The sequence below is a fragment of the Coturnix japonica genome, chromosome 5, assembly GCF_054131305.1.
Source record: "Coturnix japonica strain WE chromosome 5, WE-NBRP24, whole genome shotgun sequence".
Lineage (NCBI taxonomy): Eukaryota > Metazoa > Chordata > Aves > Galliformes > Phasianidae > Coturnix > Coturnix japonica.
The window spans coordinates 3,323,168-3,342,705 of NC_140667.1; the positions used below are offsets into that span (position 1 = coordinate 3,323,168).

A 19,538-nucleotide genomic window follows, 5' to 3' on the forward strand; every position below is an offset into this window, starting at 1 on the left:
GGTTAATTGGCTCGTAATTAGGTGTAATTTAGATAAGCGGCTGCAGTGTCCGACTGGACATTAAGGGAGCGTCACTCTACGGCCACCCCACGGCATCTCCCCAGAGCTGGATGTGGGGTTGAGCTTTGGTTTCCAGCGCCCTTAGGGACAGCATGAGGAACGTGGGGGGGAGGGGGGAGGGTAGGTACCACGAGGTAGGGCTGTGATGTGGGGTTTCTCCATCAAGCACCTACAGGTTACTCTAGGGGTTGGGTCCCATTGCCACCCGGTGGGGACATGATGTAGGGTTAGCATTGAGCCCGACCTCAAGGCTCCCAGTATGATGGAGTCACAAGGACACAACGTAGAGTTTCTCCACCAAGCAGGGATGGGAGCCTCATTGCCACTTGATGGAGACTCAGTTTAGGATTTCTCCATGGGGTCAAGCTCAGGGATGGGAGTCCCAGTGCCCTGCAATAGGGATGTGATACAGGGTTTCTCCACCAAACAGTCAGGCTCACCGCTTGCCACGGGTGCCCCAATGCCACACGGTGGGGACACGACTCAGCCTTTACCTCGGCGACCTCCCGACCTCACCGCTTCCCCACCAGCCCCATCATTCCACAGCCCGACCCGTGGAGGCCGAGCAGGGGGGGGCACCCTCGGGGCCAGCGTCCGGCGTTCACAGGGGGCGGGCGGCCCTTTTTTCCCTCCCCCTCTCCCAGCCCTCCCCATCACCGGGCTGCGAGGAAACGAAACTAACTTCCTTCGTTCTCCCCTCCCAGCGCCGCCCCCGAGCTTCATAGCCCCCAAGCCTCATAGACCCCGAGCCCTGGGATGGAGCGGGTCCGCAATCCAGGTCCTGCGCTTCCACCGTACGAACCCCTGATGGACGGGCTGGACGTAGAGGGAAAGACCCGCAGCACGGTGGTGACGATGGAGACCCCCGTGGTGCCTCCTCCCCGAGACCACCTGGCCTGGTCGCTGTGCACCACGCTGTACGCCAACGTCTGCTGCCTCGGCTTCCTGGCGCTCGTCTTCTCCGTGAAGGTTGGGGAATGGGAAAGAGGGAAGGGGAAAGGGGAAAGGGAAAAGGGAAGTGATGGTATCAGGGGTGGAGTGGGAGGGGGGCAGCTGCGGAGGACCCCGTGGGGCTCACGTTACTCCCCGACCCCAAATAGAATCGTGGAGCTCCAAAAGTCCCAGCCCTGGGTGCCCCGTGGACCCCACAGAGACCCAGGGACCCTTAGAACAGCCCCGTGGAGCCCTCAAAACCTCCAGTCTTAGGGGAGACCCCACAGAATCCTATGGATCTCCAAAAGCCCCAGCTCTGAGGTGCCCTATGATCTCCACTGAGCCCTTGGCCCTGGTCAGACTCATAGCCCTCCCAGGAAACCCCTAATGCGGGGTTCTAGCATGGAACCCACAGCTCCACCACAGGCCATACAGAGCCCTAACCCTCCACCCATAGGCCATACAGAGCCCTAACCAGGTTGCCCCATGCCAGGTAACCTCTCTTACCCAACCCCACTGACTTTTCCATTCATCTCCCCAGTCCAGGGATCGCAAAGTGCTGGGTGACTACAGCGGGGCGCTCAGCTACGGCTCCACTGCCAAGTACCTGAACATCACGGCCCATCTGATCAACATCTTCCTTATCATTCTTGTCATCGCCCTGGTTGCCAGCGGCACCATCGTGCTGGCCAACATCTTCAACCACCAGCAGCAACACCCTGATTTCATTGGACCCGTTTAACCCTGTTCCATGGGCAGAGCTTTGCTTGGGGCCATGCTTTCCTTGCTTCTTCCAATCCCCTCTGCAGTCACCATGTGGAAAAGCACCTTGAGACACCCCTTGCAGCCTGCAAATACTGGCTGTAGTGCAGACATTGCAGCTTGCCACCTCACTCTGCCTTTTTGTTATTGCTTCAAGTGCCTGTAAAAGCCCTAAGGGAAGCACCTGGTGTGTTAACAAACACAATAAAGGTGTCTTTCAGTTTTGTCTCACGGCTCTTCTTTATTTAGAGGATGGGGGTGGGAGCAGGGGAGTCTCCATAGTGATGCTATTGAACAATTGCCCCCTCTGGAGCATAATGGGGGTTATAGAATGATTAAGGTTGGAAACAGAACTCAAAGATCATCTTGTTCAACCGTCAACCCATCACCACCGTGCTCACTAACGGTGTCCCTGAGCTCTGAGATGCATCAGGATCCATATGGGTGGTACTATGTGTGAGTGGGCTTCATTTGAAGATGAGGAAACTGTGGGTGGGGTGGCCCCAAACACACGGCGCTGTGCTTCCCTGAAATGCTCTGATGGGAAAGTGAGATGATGATGCCTCTTCCCTCCTCTTTGGAGCTTTTCAGTGTCACAACACCATCCCAGCTTCAGGGCAAGGCAGAAATCACGCCTATGGCTCCAGCCATGTCCAAAATGACCCGGGAAAGGCCCCAAACACCCCACCAATAACCCTGAACAGAGCTGACCTGGCTCTGGTTCAGCAATGTGCTTGGCCTGGCTTCCTGCTCCCCAGCTCTGTGAGGGTTAGGGCCCCACAGGGCTGGATGAAGAAAGCCTTTCTCTTTATTTCCCCCTTGAAGAACAATGACTCCTGCCAAGAAGCTGCACTCATGGAGCAGGACGTCAGAAAGCCTTCCTGCAAAAACACAACAGCCATTTGTTGCAGGATCCCTGGCAACCTCAGCCGGGTGAATCATCAATTCCTACCCTTCTTCCCGTAAAAGCAAACAGATATGTGCTGGATCATGTCCTCCCCCTCTCACTCCATCCCCACTGACCTCATCTGGCTGAGACCCACACACACACAAAATCAGGGGTGTTTTTATGCACCTCCCCTTTGCTCATCCCATGGGAGCACATCCCCAGCCCCAATGAGCCCCAATAAGGACTTTGCATGTCTGGATGCTTCCCAGGACCAGGCATTATCAGGCAGATAGAGGCTCTGGGGGATGATGCAGGGGCAGGGCAAGGGGTGCTCCCAGGATAAGGACAGACTGTTCCTCCTCCTCCTGCAGCAATTGCTCCAGGCTGCTGGCAGGTGCCCAATGAGCCTTGAACTCCCTGCTCCGCCAGCAGGGAGCAAGCAGTGGGTTGGGTTCCCTGCATAACCCACCCCCAAAAGACCTGACCCCAAAAGCAGACCCCAAACCCTGACCTCGTTTTGCAAGCGCTTTCCCCTCCTTGCTACCCCTGCATCTTCCTTTTTCACCCCCCCAACCCTGTGCTGCTCAGCTCCTTATTCCTGCCCACACCCCCAGGGCTGGTGGGGACCGCTGGACTTTGTCTCCCCGATGAGTTCCCATCCTATCATTTGTTCAGGTGCATAAACAAATAGAGGAAAATGTATGGAGGAGTGGTGATGCCAGCAGGATGTTCGCTCCAAGCTCATTAAGATAAGACAGCAATTAACCCCACACACAGCAAGAAGGGCACCCGTGGATTCTTGGTGGGCACAGCTGTGGGTCAGTGCTGGAGTTTGAGCACAAAGCCAGTCCTTGAACACCCTCCTCCATTTGCACCCTTTCCCCTCTGTTCCAGCCTCTCCACTTAATTACCACCGTGACCTAATGAGCCCCATTAACTTGACAGAATGCCAGGAAAAGAGCTGATAGCTTTAGTACAAGCAGAGCACATGGGGCTGCACACAGGTGGTCCTTACAGCAGGGGGCTGATGCCCCAGGCATGAACCTTTGTCTGAGTGGGCCTCAAGACCCAAACTACATCTGCCATCATCCTCAATGCCCCCCCCCCCCCCCCAGGGGCCAAGCACACCCCACATCCCCCCCCCCCCGCCCCCTAAACACCTGCCCCAAGGGACTTTGTCCTGCACCAACGTGCCATACTTTACACTGCAGCTCTCAGATCACCATGCCCATGCTGGCACTGTGGGCATGAGGCAGTTCCCAACATCCCTAGAGGAAGCTTGTCTCTGGTAGGATGAGAACTGCCCACACCCTGGGGCCGGGCAGGGTGTCCCCACCCCAGCAAACCCTTCTGCTCACCTATAATAGGTGAGGCTGTAAGGGCACAGGTATTACAGCTGCCCTCCAGCACCATGCAGACCTACCCGCAGCACACCAGCATTGACATGCCTCCCTATGGGCAGAATGTTATCACCACCGTTCCCGTCTCGCCGCAGCCGCCCCCCAAGGATTTTATACTCTGGTCCCTCTTCAACTTTGTGCTGTGCAACGCCTTCTGCCTCGGCTTCTGTGCTCTCTCATACTCCATCAAGGTAAGGAAAAACTCAACCCAGCACTGCCCTGCTTATCTTTGAGCTCTGCCATCCATGTTGTGGCTCCCAAATCCCATCCCCTTTTGTTGCCTTCCTGTGACCCACCTTCCCCAATCCTATCACATTCCATATTTCCTTGTCCCATCCCATATTGCCCCAGATCCCTGTTTTATGTCGTGTCTCCCCTTCCCTCATCTATTCCCAGTCCTATCTGTCATATCCCACATCTCCTCATTCCTTCCCATTGTGCCCCACTTTCCCCCATCCCTTTTAATCCTTTCTGTTCTATCTCACCTTCCCCCATCTTAGTCCCATCCTATCTCATCCCATAGTATCCCACCTTTCCCCCATCCCTTCTCAATCCCATCCCATCTTCTCTCATCCTGTCAATGTTGTCCCATACCTCGTTGCTATCTCCCTTCCTCCGGCCACATCCATCCCTACCACTGTGCTCTATATCTAAACTTCCCTGACACCCACCTTTGGAGGACTATCCACCATCTTTGGGTGCTTTGCCATCTCCAAGAGCCACAGAAGAGGGTCTCCCAGTAGGCACAATAGTTTTGACTCCTCTAAATAATCCTTAAGTGAGCCCCAAACCCGCGGGCACCCTCGATGAAGCAGCAAATCCAGCTCCTGATCCTTTCTGCCCCCCCTGCTCCCAGTAAGGAGCAGCTGCTTCCCAAGTACTTTCCCTTTATTACCCTTTAAAGCTAAACACCCTTAACAATCACTCTGGGAGGAAAGGTCAATAGCTGCTAGAGCCCCAAGAAGTGCCATGCAGGCATGTTAGGATCACAGCTCTCCACCTCCAATAGGAGGAACGGGCAGCACAAGGCTGACCCTAATGACCTTTAGTAAGCCATTAAGAAATTGCTGTTCTGCTTCTGTGAGCTGTGTTTCCCACCAGGGTGGGCTTCCTGAGGGTCTGACACACTATGACTAACAGAGAGGGCGGTTGGGTGATAAGATGGATGGAGCCTTTGGTGTTTGGGGTTTCACCACCTCCCTTCTCCCCCTTTGCAGTCCAGGGATAGGATAATTGCCAAGGACTTTATGGGTGCCAGCAGCTACGGGAGTACAGCCAGGATCCTTAACATCGTCGCGCTCTGTGTGGGACTTGTCGTGACCATCATCTCCATCGTCCTGGTGTTTCTCTACCTTCCACTCTACTTGGTGCAGCCCTGATCTGGTCTGATGAAGAGGAGAAGCGCTGTGGTCCCACTCTCCCCCTCCCATCTATCCCTGATTCCATCAGTGCACTGGTACCACCCCTGCTGAGGTGACTCTTCTTGGGATGAGCCCTTGGGGTGAACTAAAGACAAATAAAGCTTCTTCCTTGTTCTATTTCTGTCTGGAAATGTTGTGGTTTCAGGGCTCAGGGTGTCGGGGCTGCCCCATAGCTGGAACAAGGTGCTTGGGCAGGAAGTGCCGTGTCTGTGCTGTTCAGTAATTCCCACTCCTGGGACTCCTAGAGGTGCTCAAAGCCACCAAACTTAGACTCGTTTCTGCATCATCCCTTGCAGATGGCCGCAGCGGGGATGAGGAGCCCCATGCTCTCTACAATAGTGAACTGTAGGGTTCCACTCTTACTTTCCTTTCTTGCTTCCCAGCTTTGGCACTTAATTTAGTTTCTCGGAAACCGCTTTGCCTTTTTTCCTTTCCCCGCCCCGTTTTGCTCCCTGGCCCTAAGCAGAACTCTAAGGTCTCCCTGCGCCCACGCGGTCAGTGCCCCCATAGCCCGGGGGCTGAGAGGAGGGGGACGAGGCTCCGAGCCCAGGGGGGGCCGGCCGTTCCGCCTGAGCTCTGGGATCCCGGGGGCCGGCTCAGGGGCGGTGCGGGACTGAGTTTCATTTCTCGCGGAGCTCCCACCTCCCTCCCATCTCCGCTCCGCTCCCGGCCATGAAGCCGCAACAGACGGAGGTGAGCATCCCGCTGCACCCACCCGGACGGGGACCGCCCCTCGCCAGCGTCCCCGACGAGCAGCCCCGCGACTTCGTCCTCTGGTCCCTCTTCAATGTCCTGGCAGGCTTCGCTCTCACCTACCTCGGCTGCATTTGCTTCCCCTCGCTCATCTTCTCCATCAAGGTGAGATCCCTCTGTCCCCTGACCCGATGCCTCCTTGCCAGCTCATCCTGGATTCCCTCGACTCGGGGTCCCCCGAGCTGATCTCCCCCTAACCCAGACCCTCCGCTCCAATTTGATGCCCTCTGATTTGGTGGCACCCCACTATTCCTCCATCCAACCCAACTCTCTTATTTGGGGCTTTCTAACCCAGGACTACCCCCCAATCCACAATGTTCCCCAATGCATCCCAACAGAACGTGATTCCCAGTTTCGGTGCTGCCCAATTTGACCCCATCTAACTTAACTTGGGTCCCTCAACCCATAACCCACTAAATCTATAATGCCTCCTTACCTATCTGAACTCACCACGATCCTCCAACCCCAAGAACCCCAAACCAGTGCTGCCCAACCTGACCCCCCCCAACCCACGATCCACCAAATCCACAATGCTCCCACCCCATCTCAGCATAGCACTATCCTCTGACACCAAGCATTAGATTAATGCTGCCCTAACTGAACACCCCAACCCCTATCCCACCTGATTCACAGTATTTATATACCCCTCTGAGCCTTCCAACCCAAAAACATCGGACTGTTTGTGGGCAAGTGGGCATCTTCAACCCCTGCTCCCCATAGGATCCCAGCAAAGCAGCCACGATGTCCCCACTCCACCTAACAGCCCCACAAAGCCAAGCTGGGCCCCTCACTTTCCTTCCCCCCATCCTGAAGTTGGGTCTTCCCCACTCAATCCTCGTTTGTCCCCCTTAGGCTCGTGACTGCAAAGTGCTGGGGGACATGGAAGGAGCCCGGCGATATGGAACCCGGGCCAAGGTGCTGAACATCATCTTCTCTGTGCTGATAGCCATCGGTGTGTTGTCCACCATCGCCATTGCCATCGTGCTCATCACCATGAACACCAGATAGATATAGAACTTCTACCACCATCCATCCCGCTGTCCTGTGCTGTGCTCACCCCCATAACCCCTTACCAAAAGCGCATCCCAAGGAAGTTCTGCTTTGGGGAAGGAATGCAAAGCCCTGTCCCCTTGCTGCACGTGACATGGGTTCTGCTCCTGGGCCATGATGGTGTTTAACCAAGCTACAATGTATGCGTGAATTGCCACTGTCACAAATAAAGCCTCCTGCTCACCAAGCCCTGCTCTTGTTGCATGATTCACAGCATGGATGGAGGAGAGTGACCCAGAGCACCTTCATGGCATCCTCCTCCACCCCCACTGCCTTGCCAGGCATTTCCAGCACAAGTCCTATTTTGTCCTAAAGATTCCAGCACAGCAGAAGGAGGAAACAGCAAATCTCCATGCTTTTCTGGCCATAAACACCCCCATCTTCCTGCAAAGCCCCCATTTCCTTCCAGGGAAGTGTAAAGGGCTTTACTAGAAGCAGCTCTTTGGCATTTTAGCATTAAATTCCCATTTATTCCATTCTTTTGAGACTGGGAGAATAAGAAATGTGGAGCTTTTCCTAGCACTTGGCTTCATTACTGCAGGCAGTGCAGCAACAGCGATCTCACCTTATTGCTCTGTGTAGCACATGATGACATAAACACATCCTCAATGACAGCAAGTTTTGCACAGGGGAAGCTCCAGCCAAGTACAATGCTTTGTTCCCACTTCTAGGTGAGGGATTTCCCAGCCAACATGACCTGAAGGGTTTGGTGGAGGCACTGCTGCCATGAACTGCTTTGTGTCACATCCTTAGGAGTGATGGCCACTCGGTCCCCACTCTGTCCCACAGCAGGGCTGGAGCCACCCATGCCCCAGCACAGAAGGAAGGCAGGCTCCCAAAACCAACTTTGTTTCTCCTAGCTTCCAGCCAAGCATTTCTGATAACCACAGTTTGGCAAGGGCTGTAATTTCTCTGGTTTATATATAGAGGAGTTGAGGCTGGGCTGGAGACAAGGACGATATAAAAGGGTCTGCTCAGCCCCACTCCTACAGCCAGGCTGGTGGAGCCGGAGAGCTGCGGGGTGCCCCTCTCTGTGGCCATGGACACATCCTACCCACGGGAGGACTATCTGCCCATGACATCCCACAAGCGGGTCTCATCTCCCACCACCGTCACCTCTGCACCACTCCGTGACCACCTCATCTGGTCCATCTTCAACACCATCTACATGAACTTCTGCTGCCTTGGTTTCGTGGCTCTCGCCTTCTCTGTCAAGGTAAGACACGGCTGGGCCCCGAGCGGGGGAGTTCAGGGTTATAGAAGCATTAAGGTTAGGAAAAACCCCTATGATACCCAAATCCAACCCCAACCCACAGGACAGGCTGGAGGAAACTGGGAGGATGCATAAGGGTGCCCATGGGGAACCACCGCTGCTCCCAATCTCAACTCTTGCAGGCACGGGACCGGAAGGTTGCAGGGGATGTGGAAGCCGCTAAGAACTTCAGCTCCAAAGCCCGCTGCTACAATGCACTGGCCACAGCTGGCAGTGTGCTGCTGCCAATCCTGCTCGTTGCTCTGGTGGTCACCGGTGTCCTCCACCTCTCCAAGCTCGCCCAGGACTCCGTGGGCTTCTTCAGCTCCCAGTTTGGTGCCAGCGATGATGAGGACAAGTGAGCAGCGGGCAAAAGGGTGGCAAAAGCTCCTTTGCAGCCCTGCAGGTCCAGCCCTGCTGTGCCCAGCCCTGTGGCTCTTGGGGCAGCAATGTTATTTGCTGTGGTTATTTGGTGGTGGTGTATTGTTTTTTTAAACCTCTTCCTTGGTGCTTTATATTTAAGTCATTAAATCGTTTCACCCATCTCAAATCCACTGTGTGTGTGTGTGTGTGTGTGTGTGTGTGTGAACTGTGCTAACATGTGATATAACCCTTAAAATCACAAAACTATTAAAGTCGGTAAGACCAGCAAGATCATCTATTATAACCAAATGTGTTCTGTACACTTGGAGTGTCCCGGGTCACAACTAAGAGCCTTAATCCACATTGCTTTAGGGTGTGCCAGCCTGAAACAATAGGGAGGGGAGAAACTTCTTGGCTCAGGAAGGCGACAATTGGGCCAAGCAGACCTCACCCAGGTGGAGCTGAGACCCACCAACTCATTGCAGCACAGCACAAGCCCCCATTATGTCCCTGGGCAAGGACAGAGGGGATCTGCCTGTGGTGACTGTGAGCCGGGAGCGATGCTGCATCCCGCAGTACATCACACTTAACTCCAGATGAAACTTCCCCATAGCTCACAAAAAGTCAGAAAATATCCTCATCTTTCAGGCACGGCCTCAGCTTGGATCTCCCCAGTGCTTTGCAGTACTGCTCTAATGGCAAAAGCAGCCATCCACATGGAATGGATGCCATAGGGGACCACAAGCAGCGCTTTATCTCCCACTCCCCCCATGAGCAGCCCATAGGACACTTATCACAGGGCAAGGGGACAGAGGAGAGCGTTCGTCCCACCCCACAGCCACTGATGAGGGTCTGATGAAGAGCCAGCTCTAATTACAAGGCAGAGGACCAGCCATGTCGCCTCCCCTAAGCGATCCCACATGCTGAGCAGCCACAGGGCTTTTTATAAACTCCTGGAATTGGCTTAGAGAGCAGAGCAGGGAGCACCCTTCCTTCCCCTTGCTTGAAGCAATGTGTGCGGCTGGGGAATGCAGCCCTGAACCCACAGGGCCAGAATAACACCCAACTTCAGCCTTGCTGTTGTCCACACTGCCTCCAAAGCCCTATAAAACCTGAGAGCAGGAGGAGTGGAGCAGGGTATCCAGGGCTGAACGCAGCTCTTTGCATCTGGAGGCTGCTGTAGAAATTGAGATCTTTCAAGAATAAACAAACGGAGGATGTTTAGGAAACATGTCTACATTAATCCTTTTCAGGCACTTGGCTTTGTTTGTGCTCCTCCCACTTCCCAGTGCTGCAAGTTCTGCAGCAGAAGCAATGCTCACAGTCACAATTAACAGAGCAGATAATTCCCTCAGCAGCTTCAGCATCTCATATCCATTAAGGGGATGGTGCAGGATGTCCACTCATCAGTACAGGTGAGTTTGATGCCCATCATGCAAACCCTTGAGGTTCAAAGTCCTTCAGTGGGTGCCCTCTGGATGCATCCAGCTGCTGTGGGGAAGGAGATGCTCTGCCCTGGAACCAAAACAACACATGTGAGACACAGGAATGGCTTCTCTTTGTATTAACTTAGTTTTTAGCAAACATGCCCAAGCAAAGACTTCCTAAATAGCTGCAAAGCAGGAAGTGCTGTTTGATAACCTCAAGGTCAGTGCATAGAGTTAACCCTGGTAGAGGTCGCACCTTCATGAAGAGGAAAGCGCCGCCCAGACTCCTCCAGCACCACCTCCAAGGCAGGGTGAAGGGGACACTTAGTCACTCCAATCCTCATCTCCTCCTTGGTAATACTGAACTTCAGCTTGCTGCCCAAGTAGGAGACACCAGTGACTTCCAGCTTCCTGACATCACTGGGAAATGCAGGGTCAAAGTGGAGGCTGGTCTTTGTGATCCTGGAAAGACAGGGTAAGTCAGCTCTGCTTGCTAACAGCTTAATGGAGTAAGCACACCCTGAAGTATTCCAGGGCCCTTTCCCATCACCCCTAGGCAGAAAAAGTCCTAGGTGTATCCTAAAGACATCCAGGCAAATCCCAAACACACCTTTACTCATCACAGAACCATAGAATGGTGGGGTTGGAAGGGTTAAAGATCAAAGAAACATGGAGTGGTTGGGTTGGAAGGGACCTTAAAGATCATAGAACCATGGAATGGTTGGGTTAGAAGGGACCTTAAAAATCATAGAACCATGGAATGGTTGGGTTAGAAGGGACCCTAAAGGTTATAGAACCATGGAATGGCTGGGTTGGAAGGGCCCTCTAGTTCCAACCCCCCTGCTGCTGGCAGGATTGCCATTGATTAAATGTGGCACAAGATCAGGGTGCCCGAGGCCACAGCGATGAGGTGTTCACATCTTCAAGCATCTGTTAAAAGGCTACTCGGGTTGTCACTCCCCAGCCCAGTGCCCAAAGGTGTTTCTGTTCCTCAATTTAGAGTCTTGAGGTTGGATTTAAAACAACACAAAACCACACACACACAAAATCAATCATGTTTTTTTTTTACCTTCTGGTGATGCCTCAGCAGCAGCTCTGCTGGCAGAGTGTCAGGAATGCCCTGCTCTGGGATGGGGAGGGGAAGGAGTGCAGGAACAAGCAGTGGGCGGCAGAGCTGGCTGCAATCACCACTGAAATGCAGCCGTACAAAGAGCAAGTGTGGGCTCTGGTCCATGTACTAACACTGAGCAAAAGAACACCCAAATAGCTAAGGAAAGCAGCACAGTGTTTGCAGCTGGGGGGTTTGGGATGCACGCTCGGCTTCAGCAAGACCCAACCAAACCAAGAACAAGCAAAGCAGCAAAGCTAACAGCAAACATCTGCTCTCAGCTACGTGATGGTTGGGCTGAAGAGCTTTAAGTAGCAAAGAGGAATCCTTTCTCCCAGTCCCTGCCCCATGGGCTGTGCACAGGGATGCACACAGCTCCTTCTAAAGACAGGGAGCTGTGCTTAAGCTGAGATTGAGGCTTTCAGCTAGTGGCACAGCATAAAAACACATCGTTAGGGCGAGGAGGCTTTGCTGGCAACCAGAAGGCTCTTCAGTCTGACCCATCCTCAATTAAACTCTAAGAATACCCTCCAGCGGCTACAGCTTCAGGGCTGAAACCACCCAGCTGCTCCAGAGCTGAGGCACAGGCCTGAAATTATCTGAGCTTCCTGCTCACACAGCTCCTGGGGCTCAGCAGGACATTTTCCCTCTTGTACAGATCTTATTTTTGGCCTTTTTGGCATGAGAACAGCAAATAATCTTCCCTGGTTTCCCGCTGCTTCAGCAGCATCACAAATTGTCCCCTCGGGGACATTCATAAGTGCTGGGTGTCACCATGAAAAAGGAACACCTGTGGCCAACCCCAGTACACGGGTCTCACCTGAACCCTGTGTAACCAAAGAGGATAACCTGCAAGAATCCACCCATCCCTGTCAAGAAGTTCACGGCTCCTGACCCATCCGAGTTCTCCACCCAGATCTGTTCCAGGGAGAAGAGGAAACAAAAAGACAGATGTCAGCAGTTGTGCTTTTTGAAAGCATCCAGAGAGGAGATGCAGTGAGCAACCACCTAACACAGTACAATATCCCAATAACCAAGGGGCCACAAGTGCTCTCAGTGAGACAGGGCCTGCTGGGGAGCAGACAAGACAGAACCAAGAGGCACTGGCCATAGGGAAGCAACAGACCTTGAAGGGCTCGGTGATGTTGTTGAAACACTTGTTCAGTTGGCCCTGTGCTCTCTCCATCTCCTTCAGCTCCAGCCAGCCCACTGCAAACATGCTCTGCAGGAGGGAGCAGAGTGGGTTCAGTGCCTACTGATATCAAATGGCTCAGATAGAAAGGACCACGTTGTGGGTGAGTTCCCCCTACCCAAGTCATGGCTGGCCCACTCAGCTCGGTGACCGGCTCATACATCATCAGGTCATTCCTTCGCACTTCAGGGTGCATCGGGTGCATCAGAGGGAAGCCCAGCAAGACAACGTCAGCTTGTTTCACAGGCTCACCTGGGAGAAGGGATCGAAACTCATCCACACCACATACCTGCTATAGATAATTAACTCATACAGGGAACGGATCTGACACAGAATCGTAAACTGAGGCCAATAAAGTCTAGTCCACAGTGGGAAAGTGGTGAAATTTCCTTCTGAAGAGCAGGAGGACAGCTCAGCACTGCCATTCTAAAGGCAAATGACAGAGAAAAGGGGCAATAAGATGGGTGTGCTCTTCCTCTTGTATCAGACTTCGAGTAAAGAGTGGTTACAGAACGTTCAACAATCAGCACTTGACCTTGGAAAGATAAACTTCACTGTCAGCAATGGGTTCGTAGCCACCATGTCTGCAGCCCAGCATCTCAGTCTCTCAGTGCCTCTTCCTATCCTCTTTGTACCCCAAATTCTCAATTAGACGAGTCTTACATTGAGAAAGGATCTACCCAAAGGCAGAAAATAACACTCTGCAAATCAGGTTCTCTGTACTGGCAATACAAATGCTGCTCTGAGAGAGCCAATGCTTGAGGGTTTTGTTTCAGCCCTTTGTTCCTCTCTTCCAGGCTTAAAAAGAAAGAAGCAGACTTCTGAGCTGCTCAGTCCCTCTGCTCACCTGGGCTGTAACCATCATACTCAGGGTGATATTTCCGCTCTGCATCAAAGGGCACTTTGAGTTTCTTTGCACATTCCACCCACTCCTCTGGCACAGGGATCAAGAAGTCCCGAGCAATGCTGGCTGCAAAATTCAAGCTGAAAAGAAGTGAGGAACAGTGCTTCATGTCACAGCTGGGTGGCTGGGACCCCTTGGATAGAGAGAGAAAGAAGAAGGGAAGATAAGTTTGAACATTGCAAAGAGGAAGATTCCTAGAAAGAACATGAGATCAGAGTCTAATGACTTTCATTGCTGGGACTTGGACTTTTCAAATGACTAATTATTTAGACACGCCACACGCTGCAGGGAGATAAGCGCTGCTGAGAAGGGGAGTTCCTCTCTGTCTAACGTAGACACCTGAGGCATCAGATACGTCAGCATGGGAACACCTACTTCTTTTTGCTGATGCAGAGGAAGACAAAGGAAACCAGCTTGGACAGAGGTACGGAGAGAGAAGGAAGGTGCTTGATATCTCCTCCTCCTGCTAGGCAGATGAGAAGCGAGATGGGCCTGAGCCTCAATAAAGCACACACATTACCTCCGCTGTGCCACGGCATTGGTGTAAGCAGAGTTATCAACCTGGTGGTGATACTCATCTGGAGGCATGACACCTGGAGGAGGGGAAGAGGAAGGGGACACTTCACTCTGCAGCACACCCAAGGTGTGTCTCAGGGAAGTGGCACGAGAACAGGAACACCCCCATTGTATTGATGCCTGCCCATGTTGACTCGTGTGGTGGGAATAGTGTTGGTATTATTGATACATGAGGTCTGACTCAGATCCTGAGAAAGGGCAGACCATTAGGCAGCAAATACCTCATCCTGAGGGCATCTCCCTCACTTCAGGAAGTGCAACTTTTAAGTCAATAACTGTGTGCCTTTCCTTAGCTCCAAGCTCAGGTCCTTCCATTCAGAAGTACCTCGGATGTGGTAACATTGCTCCACCTCGCTCCACACCATCCTGCTGCACCAGTACTGAGCCACGGCTCTCACCAGCTCCCAGCCTCCATCCATCCTGAACAGCTTCTGGTCCTGGAAGGAGACAAAGGCAGGGAGCAGAAGGGAGATTCAACTGGGTCTAAACTGTGACAGACACTCTCTCTACCTGCGTGGTATAATAATACTGCTCAAAGGCCATCAGAACATCCCCAGTGATGTGAATCTCTTGGGCTCCATAAATCTCCTCAGGACAGACCTCCCGGCCGGTAGCTGCGCTCTCCCATGGGAACTTGGCACCCTGTTGGGAGAAGACATCCACGGAATAACTGAGTATGTCTTGAAACAATCATCCTAGTCTACAACCTGCAGGCAAAACCCAGCTCACAACCCCTGGCTCAAGGAAAGCCTGGCTATCCCATTCAGCCCCATATTTCCATCCCTACCTTGTAGCCTTGCTCCTGCGCATTGAGTAGAGCTCCTTCCAACGTGCCAATCCGGTACTCCAAGATGGCTCGGGCAGCTTTGGGGTAAAACAGCAGGATGTTTGGGAACATCCAGGTGTCCTGGAAACATGCAGGCAAAGCAAAGTGGTAAGATGGGTTGGTAGATTAGCCAAATGATCAAGCCCACCCCCAGTGCTGAATGCTATGACCACGACTGCGCCACTACTTAAAGATGCTGTCAGATGGGTTTAATGCATTAGGCATTGGCTGAAGGATCTGATGGTTCAAAAATCACACCTTGCCAGGAAGAAAGCCAACAAGGCCCACAGGACTGTAAAGTCTTTCCCTATTGAAAGGCCAGACTAGGTAGGAGTCTCAACACCATCCAGCTGTCCTTCCTGCTCACATCACATATGACATATTCAGCTGCAGAACTGTGTGTACTCATTTGGTGTGTCTGCAATGAGAGCAAACCCAAACCTCTTGCTGGGGAAAAGCCACCCAGACCAACTTGTTTATTGAGTACACACCAAACTTAACCTGAAAAGCAGAGCATTCCCATAGCAGAACAAGTCTTTCTGCTCTTGCAGCAGTTCAGGCACAGCAGGGCTCGGTGCTGCCACCAGGAGGAGGTGGGAGGGTGTCGATTCATTTAAAGAAGCTAAAGCTTGGTGATCTTGCTGTAAACTAGTTGCTAAAGATCCCTTTGCATTGCCATCTCTTGTGTGAGCAACCCAATCTGTGCTTCAGATTTTAGGTCCACAAAGGGATCAGGGTTTCAGCCCCCAGGCAAACACCAGCATTGCCTCGACCCACCTGATCCCAGAAGACATGTCCCCAGTAGTCCTCTCCCTGTGTGCCATTGGACAAACCACCAGGGCTGATGCCGTGGAAGCGGAATCCCGACGTATCTTGGGGTGGGATGGCACTCAGCAGGTAATAGAGACACCCATAGACAGCCTGTCTTAAAGGCAATGGACCTTCCAGGTCCACACAGCATCCTCTCCACAGAGCAGCCCAGGCATGGGTATGGGAGGAATGCAGGGAGCCAGCAGCCACATGTGCCAGCCCTTCAGTGTAGCTCCTCTTGGCCTCCTCCTCGCTCTCAGCCACAGCAGTCAGGAACTCCCAGCATTGCTCCTGCTCCTCCTCATGCAAGGTGACAGCTTGAGGCACAGGAGTCCACAGCATGTGCACGGTGGGCTGGGGTCCCCCCTCCACCTCAGGAACCAGTGTTTGCCCATAGATGTAGCTGCAGGAGATGGCAAGAAATGGGGGAGAGCAAAGCAGATGGTACCATGCGCACAGGATGGTTAGAGTAGAAGTGACTTCAAAGCCCCCACAGTCCCAAACCTGCTATGAGCTGGGTGCCCCCCACCAGCTCAGGCTGCCCAGGGCCCCATTCAGCCTGACTCTTACCATTTCAGTCTAGTTCTAACTGTATATATCCAATCTGTCTTCCATCTGAGAGCAAAGCAGCATGCTATAGCCTAGGAAGGACTTGCTCAGAGCTAAGCTCTTGTGCCCACAGCCCACACTCACTGTGCTCCATGGAAGTCTGGTCCTTGCTGCAGGTCCAAGTCCTGGCTCTTTGGCACAAAAGGAGCGTGGAGCTGCACAGTGATGGGCTGGCTGGTGCCAGCTGATCGTCGGATGGTGATGCTGAAGGCCATCAGGTGGACGAGGGAATGGTGAGCATAGATCTGGTGCGTGGCTGTGTAACTGGGTGACTGAAGCTTATGGCTGAAGGTTCCTGTAAGTGCAGCAAGAGCCTTCTTAACTATTGGGCCCTGATGTTCTGCCTTAGCCTCCCATTTCCACCAGTTGCTATTGGCAATGGAACTGCCTTTCCCAGGTTTGGATCCAAATATAAGTCTTGACTGGGCAATACTGTTAGCACCCTTAATCTGACAGCAGTGCTGTATCAGTTTCTAGCTCTGTTAGAAAGATGTCACGTAGTTCACCTAACATAATGCTCATACATTGCCCTTTACCTGTCCGTGTGTTCAAGGTGAAGGTCTCAACAGGCATATCCCCACCATCAGGCACTATCATCCTCACGTGGAGCGGGCTGGGGATGTCAGCACGGTGTGTATCCCCTGCCGCCCCATTGTACACCCCATTGACATGGAGGATGTCACGGTACACACGTGTGCCCAGGTAAGCATTGGTCACTGTAGCAAGGAGCCGTGGGTCTGAGGGCAAACAAGTGGAGGTGAACACAGCAGGGTCCTCCTTGCTATCAGCCATCTCCAGCCTTGCCTTGCGTTCCAGGTGAAAGCCGCTGCAGTGGGGCCCTGTGCAGGGGAACAGCGGAAGTTGTTCAGCACAGAGAAGGAAGGAAATTACTTTTTTTTTTTAATATAATCCTCCCCTTCCTTACTGGTTAAACCAAACAAACTTGGTCCTGGAAGTCGGGTGTTTGCTTAGAGGAGCTGTGCTCAGCACCGGGCTGTGAGCTGAGCGAGGAGGAACCGAAAGAGATAAGTGGTTAGGCACAAAGCTATCCAGGAAATGCTGCTATCGTTGTGCTCCTGGCAGAGAGCCTCGGCGTTACACACCCTGAGGGATCATCTATGTCAGCAATCAATGACGAGAACCACACTTTGTCTCTGACTGCACTGTGACCCCCCCGCCCCTCCATCAAACAAGGGGATGGAGAGCACAGCCCATGTGGCACACACAGGGACAAACAAACCTCATGGAGCAGAAAGATCTAAGGTCGGTTCCTCATGGATGAAGGGAGATGCAGTGAGCACAGCAGTCAGACGCTGGACCTCTCCTTAGCAACCCCCTGCCTCTGGGCTGCTGCTCCAAGAGGATGATCAATCCTGTGCCAATGGAGTCAATACTGCACAGCTGTTCTAAGGGCTGCAAATCCACTGAAAGCCAATACCTGCCTCAAAGCTGCCATTGGTGTTCGGGAAGCAAACCCTTGGTGCAGCTCCTGACCCCAACCCCATCTGCACCACAGTGTTTTGGGACTTGTGAAGAGGATCACAGAGAACAAAGCAGCACTCCCAGCTCTGTGACTGCTGGCAGCCCTTCTATGGAGCTGTTTATAAGGAGAGAACAAAGCCAAGTTATTCAGCAAAGCAGGGACATGTTAAAGGGGAAAGGACATGACATTTCCCTCTGCACACCATGGGGACAAGAACCAGGCTGGAGCCTTCCAAACCCTTCTGCTACAGGGTCAGGGCAGGCAGAAAAGCTTCAGCTGGCGGCTTTGATGGTACAGAAGTGGCAGGACTGACAATACCACATTGTGGCTTAGCAGGTATGGAAGTGATGGTTAAAGAAACCCACCCTCCAAAATAGGTTTGTTCTCCATCCAGAGACCTCTCTGTGCTGCCCTATTTCTTCCCCCTGGAGGTGGAGGAAAGAGGAAAAAGCATTCCAGGGAAAGGATGAAAACAGAGCCCTTTAGGAGAGCCCTGACATTTATAGGCTGCTGCAGCTCTCAGGAGAGCCCTGGGCCCCATGCCCAGGGGTGACAGCAACAGGGCACGCAGCTGCAGCCCAGGAAGAAGGCACTCAGTGCGTCAGCAACATGCAGGGCTTCCAGAGGAGCTCCCGGCTGCTGGCTGCACTGCTAAGGGCACAGAGAGTCCCCCGGGCTGGGGTCACCTCCAAACCACCTGAGCACCCCGTTTCTCCTGCTGTAAGTAGCTGGTGGGGGACAACAAGGGGATGGGGGGAGAGGGAGGGAGCTGGGGTCACGGGTCAGCATTTCTCTTGGGAATATAAAGCAAGGTTTGAGTGTTTGGGGGGAGGTAGGAAGGAACTTTCAGAGTCACAGCCAAAGCGGATCCTCCTATTGAGCAGCCTGAAAGAAGGTGGCAGAGGTCCCCTACCAGTATAGGGCAATCCCATGCCATTATCCCCCACCCCACCAATTCCAGGGGGCACTCACTCCCACAGCAACTGTCCTCAAGGGCTTGGGACCCCTTGAGTTTACCCCATTTGCACTCCCAAGGTCTGCCACCCTCAGGAGAGAGAGCAGCTCCCCAAGCCTGGTCTCTTCTTTTAGGTGTATAAGAAACAAAAGGGACAGTACAAGGGGGTAAGCGCTACCCTGGTGTGCCAGGAATGGTAGAGGCCGCTCTTCCCTTCTCAAAGTCATCTGAAAGTCAGGCGCAGCTGCTTCAGCAACGCTGTGAGCTCAGGCCTGGGTCCCACTGACTGACAGCCACCAGTCGCTCCGATTCCCCAGCCAATGTATGACTGAGGAAGACAGAGCAATAGGAATCTACTCAGAGAGCAGCCAGCATGAGCTGCTGCTGGGGGGAGCTGCAGGGCTTACCCAAACTTCATCCTACATCCCAAAGGGGCATTCAGCTGAGCCCAGAAAGAGCAAGAAACACAACAGGTTGCATTAGACCCCACATATACAGTCTCTTCACTAATTCTTCCCTTTCCTGCTGGCAGGAACAAGCCATCGCAATGACTGTGATGTTCACATGCCTACTGGGACCTGCAGCCTGGGTCCTGGCCCACGTGGAGCACTACAAGAGCAGAGCAGACTGAGAGCAGAACTGATAGCACAGATCTTCACCCTCTGAGCACGTTCATTAAACTCATGTTGGTGTGCAACATCTGGCTCTGCTGGTTTTTCTTGGACCACGTGCTCCGTCGCAGGAGAATGAGCTTGTTCTCTTTGT

At 53.1% G+C, this 19,538-nt stretch overlaps 5 protein-coding genes and 1 long non-coding RNA gene across 10 annotated transcripts; 5 read left to right on the forward strand and 1 right to left on the reverse strand.

Annotated features, from left to right (window-relative positions):
- The first annotated feature begins 768 nt into the window (after positions 1 to 768).
- On the forward strand, positions 769 to 1,983 carry LOC107314285 (dispanin subfamily A member 2b-like). The gene is made up of 2 exons (XM_015863375.3): positions 769 to 1,029; positions 1,535 to 1,983. The coding sequence occupies exons 1-2, from the start codon at positions 817 to 819 to the stop codon at positions 1,733 to 1,735; spliced, it is 414 nt and encodes a 137-aa protein (XP_015718861.1). The 5' UTR covers positions 769 to 816; the 3' UTR covers positions 1,736 to 1,983.
- A 2,016-nt stretch (positions 1,984 to 3,999) lies between these two features.
- Positions 4,000 to 5,582, forward strand: LOC107314288 (dispanin subfamily A member 2b-like). The gene is made up of 2 exons (XM_015863379.3): positions 4,000 to 4,235; positions 5,262 to 5,582. The coding sequence occupies exons 1-2, from the start codon at positions 4,056 to 4,058 to the stop codon at positions 5,421 to 5,423; spliced, it is 342 nt and encodes a 113-aa protein (XP_015718865.1). The 5' UTR covers positions 4,000 to 4,055; the 3' UTR covers positions 5,424 to 5,582.
- A 534-nt stretch (positions 5,583 to 6,116) lies between these two features.
- Positions 6,117 to 7,455, forward strand: LOC107314287 (interferon-induced transmembrane protein 5-like). The gene is made up of 2 exons (XM_015863378.2): positions 6,117 to 6,323; positions 7,071 to 7,455. Exons 1-2 carry the CDS (start codon positions 6,138 to 6,140, stop codon positions 7,224 to 7,226), a joined length of 342 nt encoding a protein of 113 aa, XP_015718864.1. The 5' UTR covers positions 6,117 to 6,137; the 3' UTR covers positions 7,227 to 7,455.
- An 803-nt stretch (positions 7,456 to 8,258) lies between these two features.
- Positions 8,259 to 9,070, forward strand: LOC107314286 (interferon-induced transmembrane protein 5-like). The gene is made up of 2 exons (XM_015863376.3): positions 8,259 to 8,484; positions 8,664 to 9,070. Exons 1-2 carry the CDS (start codon positions 8,308 to 8,310, stop codon positions 8,880 to 8,882), a joined length of 396 nt encoding a protein of 131 aa, XP_015718862.1. The 5' UTR covers positions 8,259 to 8,307; the 3' UTR covers positions 8,883 to 9,070.
- A 1,033-nt stretch (positions 9,071 to 10,103) lies between these two features.
- PGGHG (protein-glucosylgalactosylhydroxylysine glucosidase) lies at positions 10,104 to 17,191 on the reverse strand. 5 transcript variants are annotated; one of them, XR_014946304.1, is made up of 13 exons: positions 16,872 to 17,174; positions 16,420 to 16,630; positions 15,694 to 16,129; positions 14,878 to 14,997; positions 14,601 to 14,732; positions 14,416 to 14,527; positions 14,035 to 14,107; positions 13,458 to 13,594; positions 12,900 to 13,036; positions 12,545 to 12,640; positions 12,239 to 12,336; positions 10,567 to 10,772; positions 10,104 to 10,398 (listed from the first exon to the last, which is right to left on the reverse strand). XR_014946304.1 is itself a non-coding variant. In XM_015863358.3 (13 exons), the coding sequence occupies exons 1-13, from the start codon at positions 17,125 to 17,127 to the stop codon at positions 10,334 to 10,336; spliced, it is 2,076 nt and encodes a 691-aa protein (XP_015718844.2). In that variant the 5' UTR covers positions 17,128 to 17,191; the 3' UTR covers positions 10,104 to 10,333. The 5 variants fall into 5 exon arrangements, 3 of the variants coding, with proteins under 3 accessions (XP_015718844.2, XP_085404235.1, XP_085404234.1); XR_014946303.1 differs by having other exon boundaries at positions 12,729 to 13,036; XM_015863358.3 differs by lacking the exon at positions 12,900 to 13,036 and adding an exon at positions 12,729 to 12,862 and having other exon boundaries at positions 16,872 to 17,191.
- A 1,222-nt stretch (positions 17,192 to 18,413) lies between these two features.
- LOC107314290 (uncharacterized) lies at positions 18,414 to 19,470 on the forward strand. Its single transcript, XR_001555323.3, has 2 exons — positions 18,414 to 18,538; positions 19,306 to 19,470. It is a non-coding gene; the product is annotated as an uncharacterized LOC107314290 (long non-coding RNA).
- Positions 19,471 to 19,538: the final 68 nt, after the last annotated feature.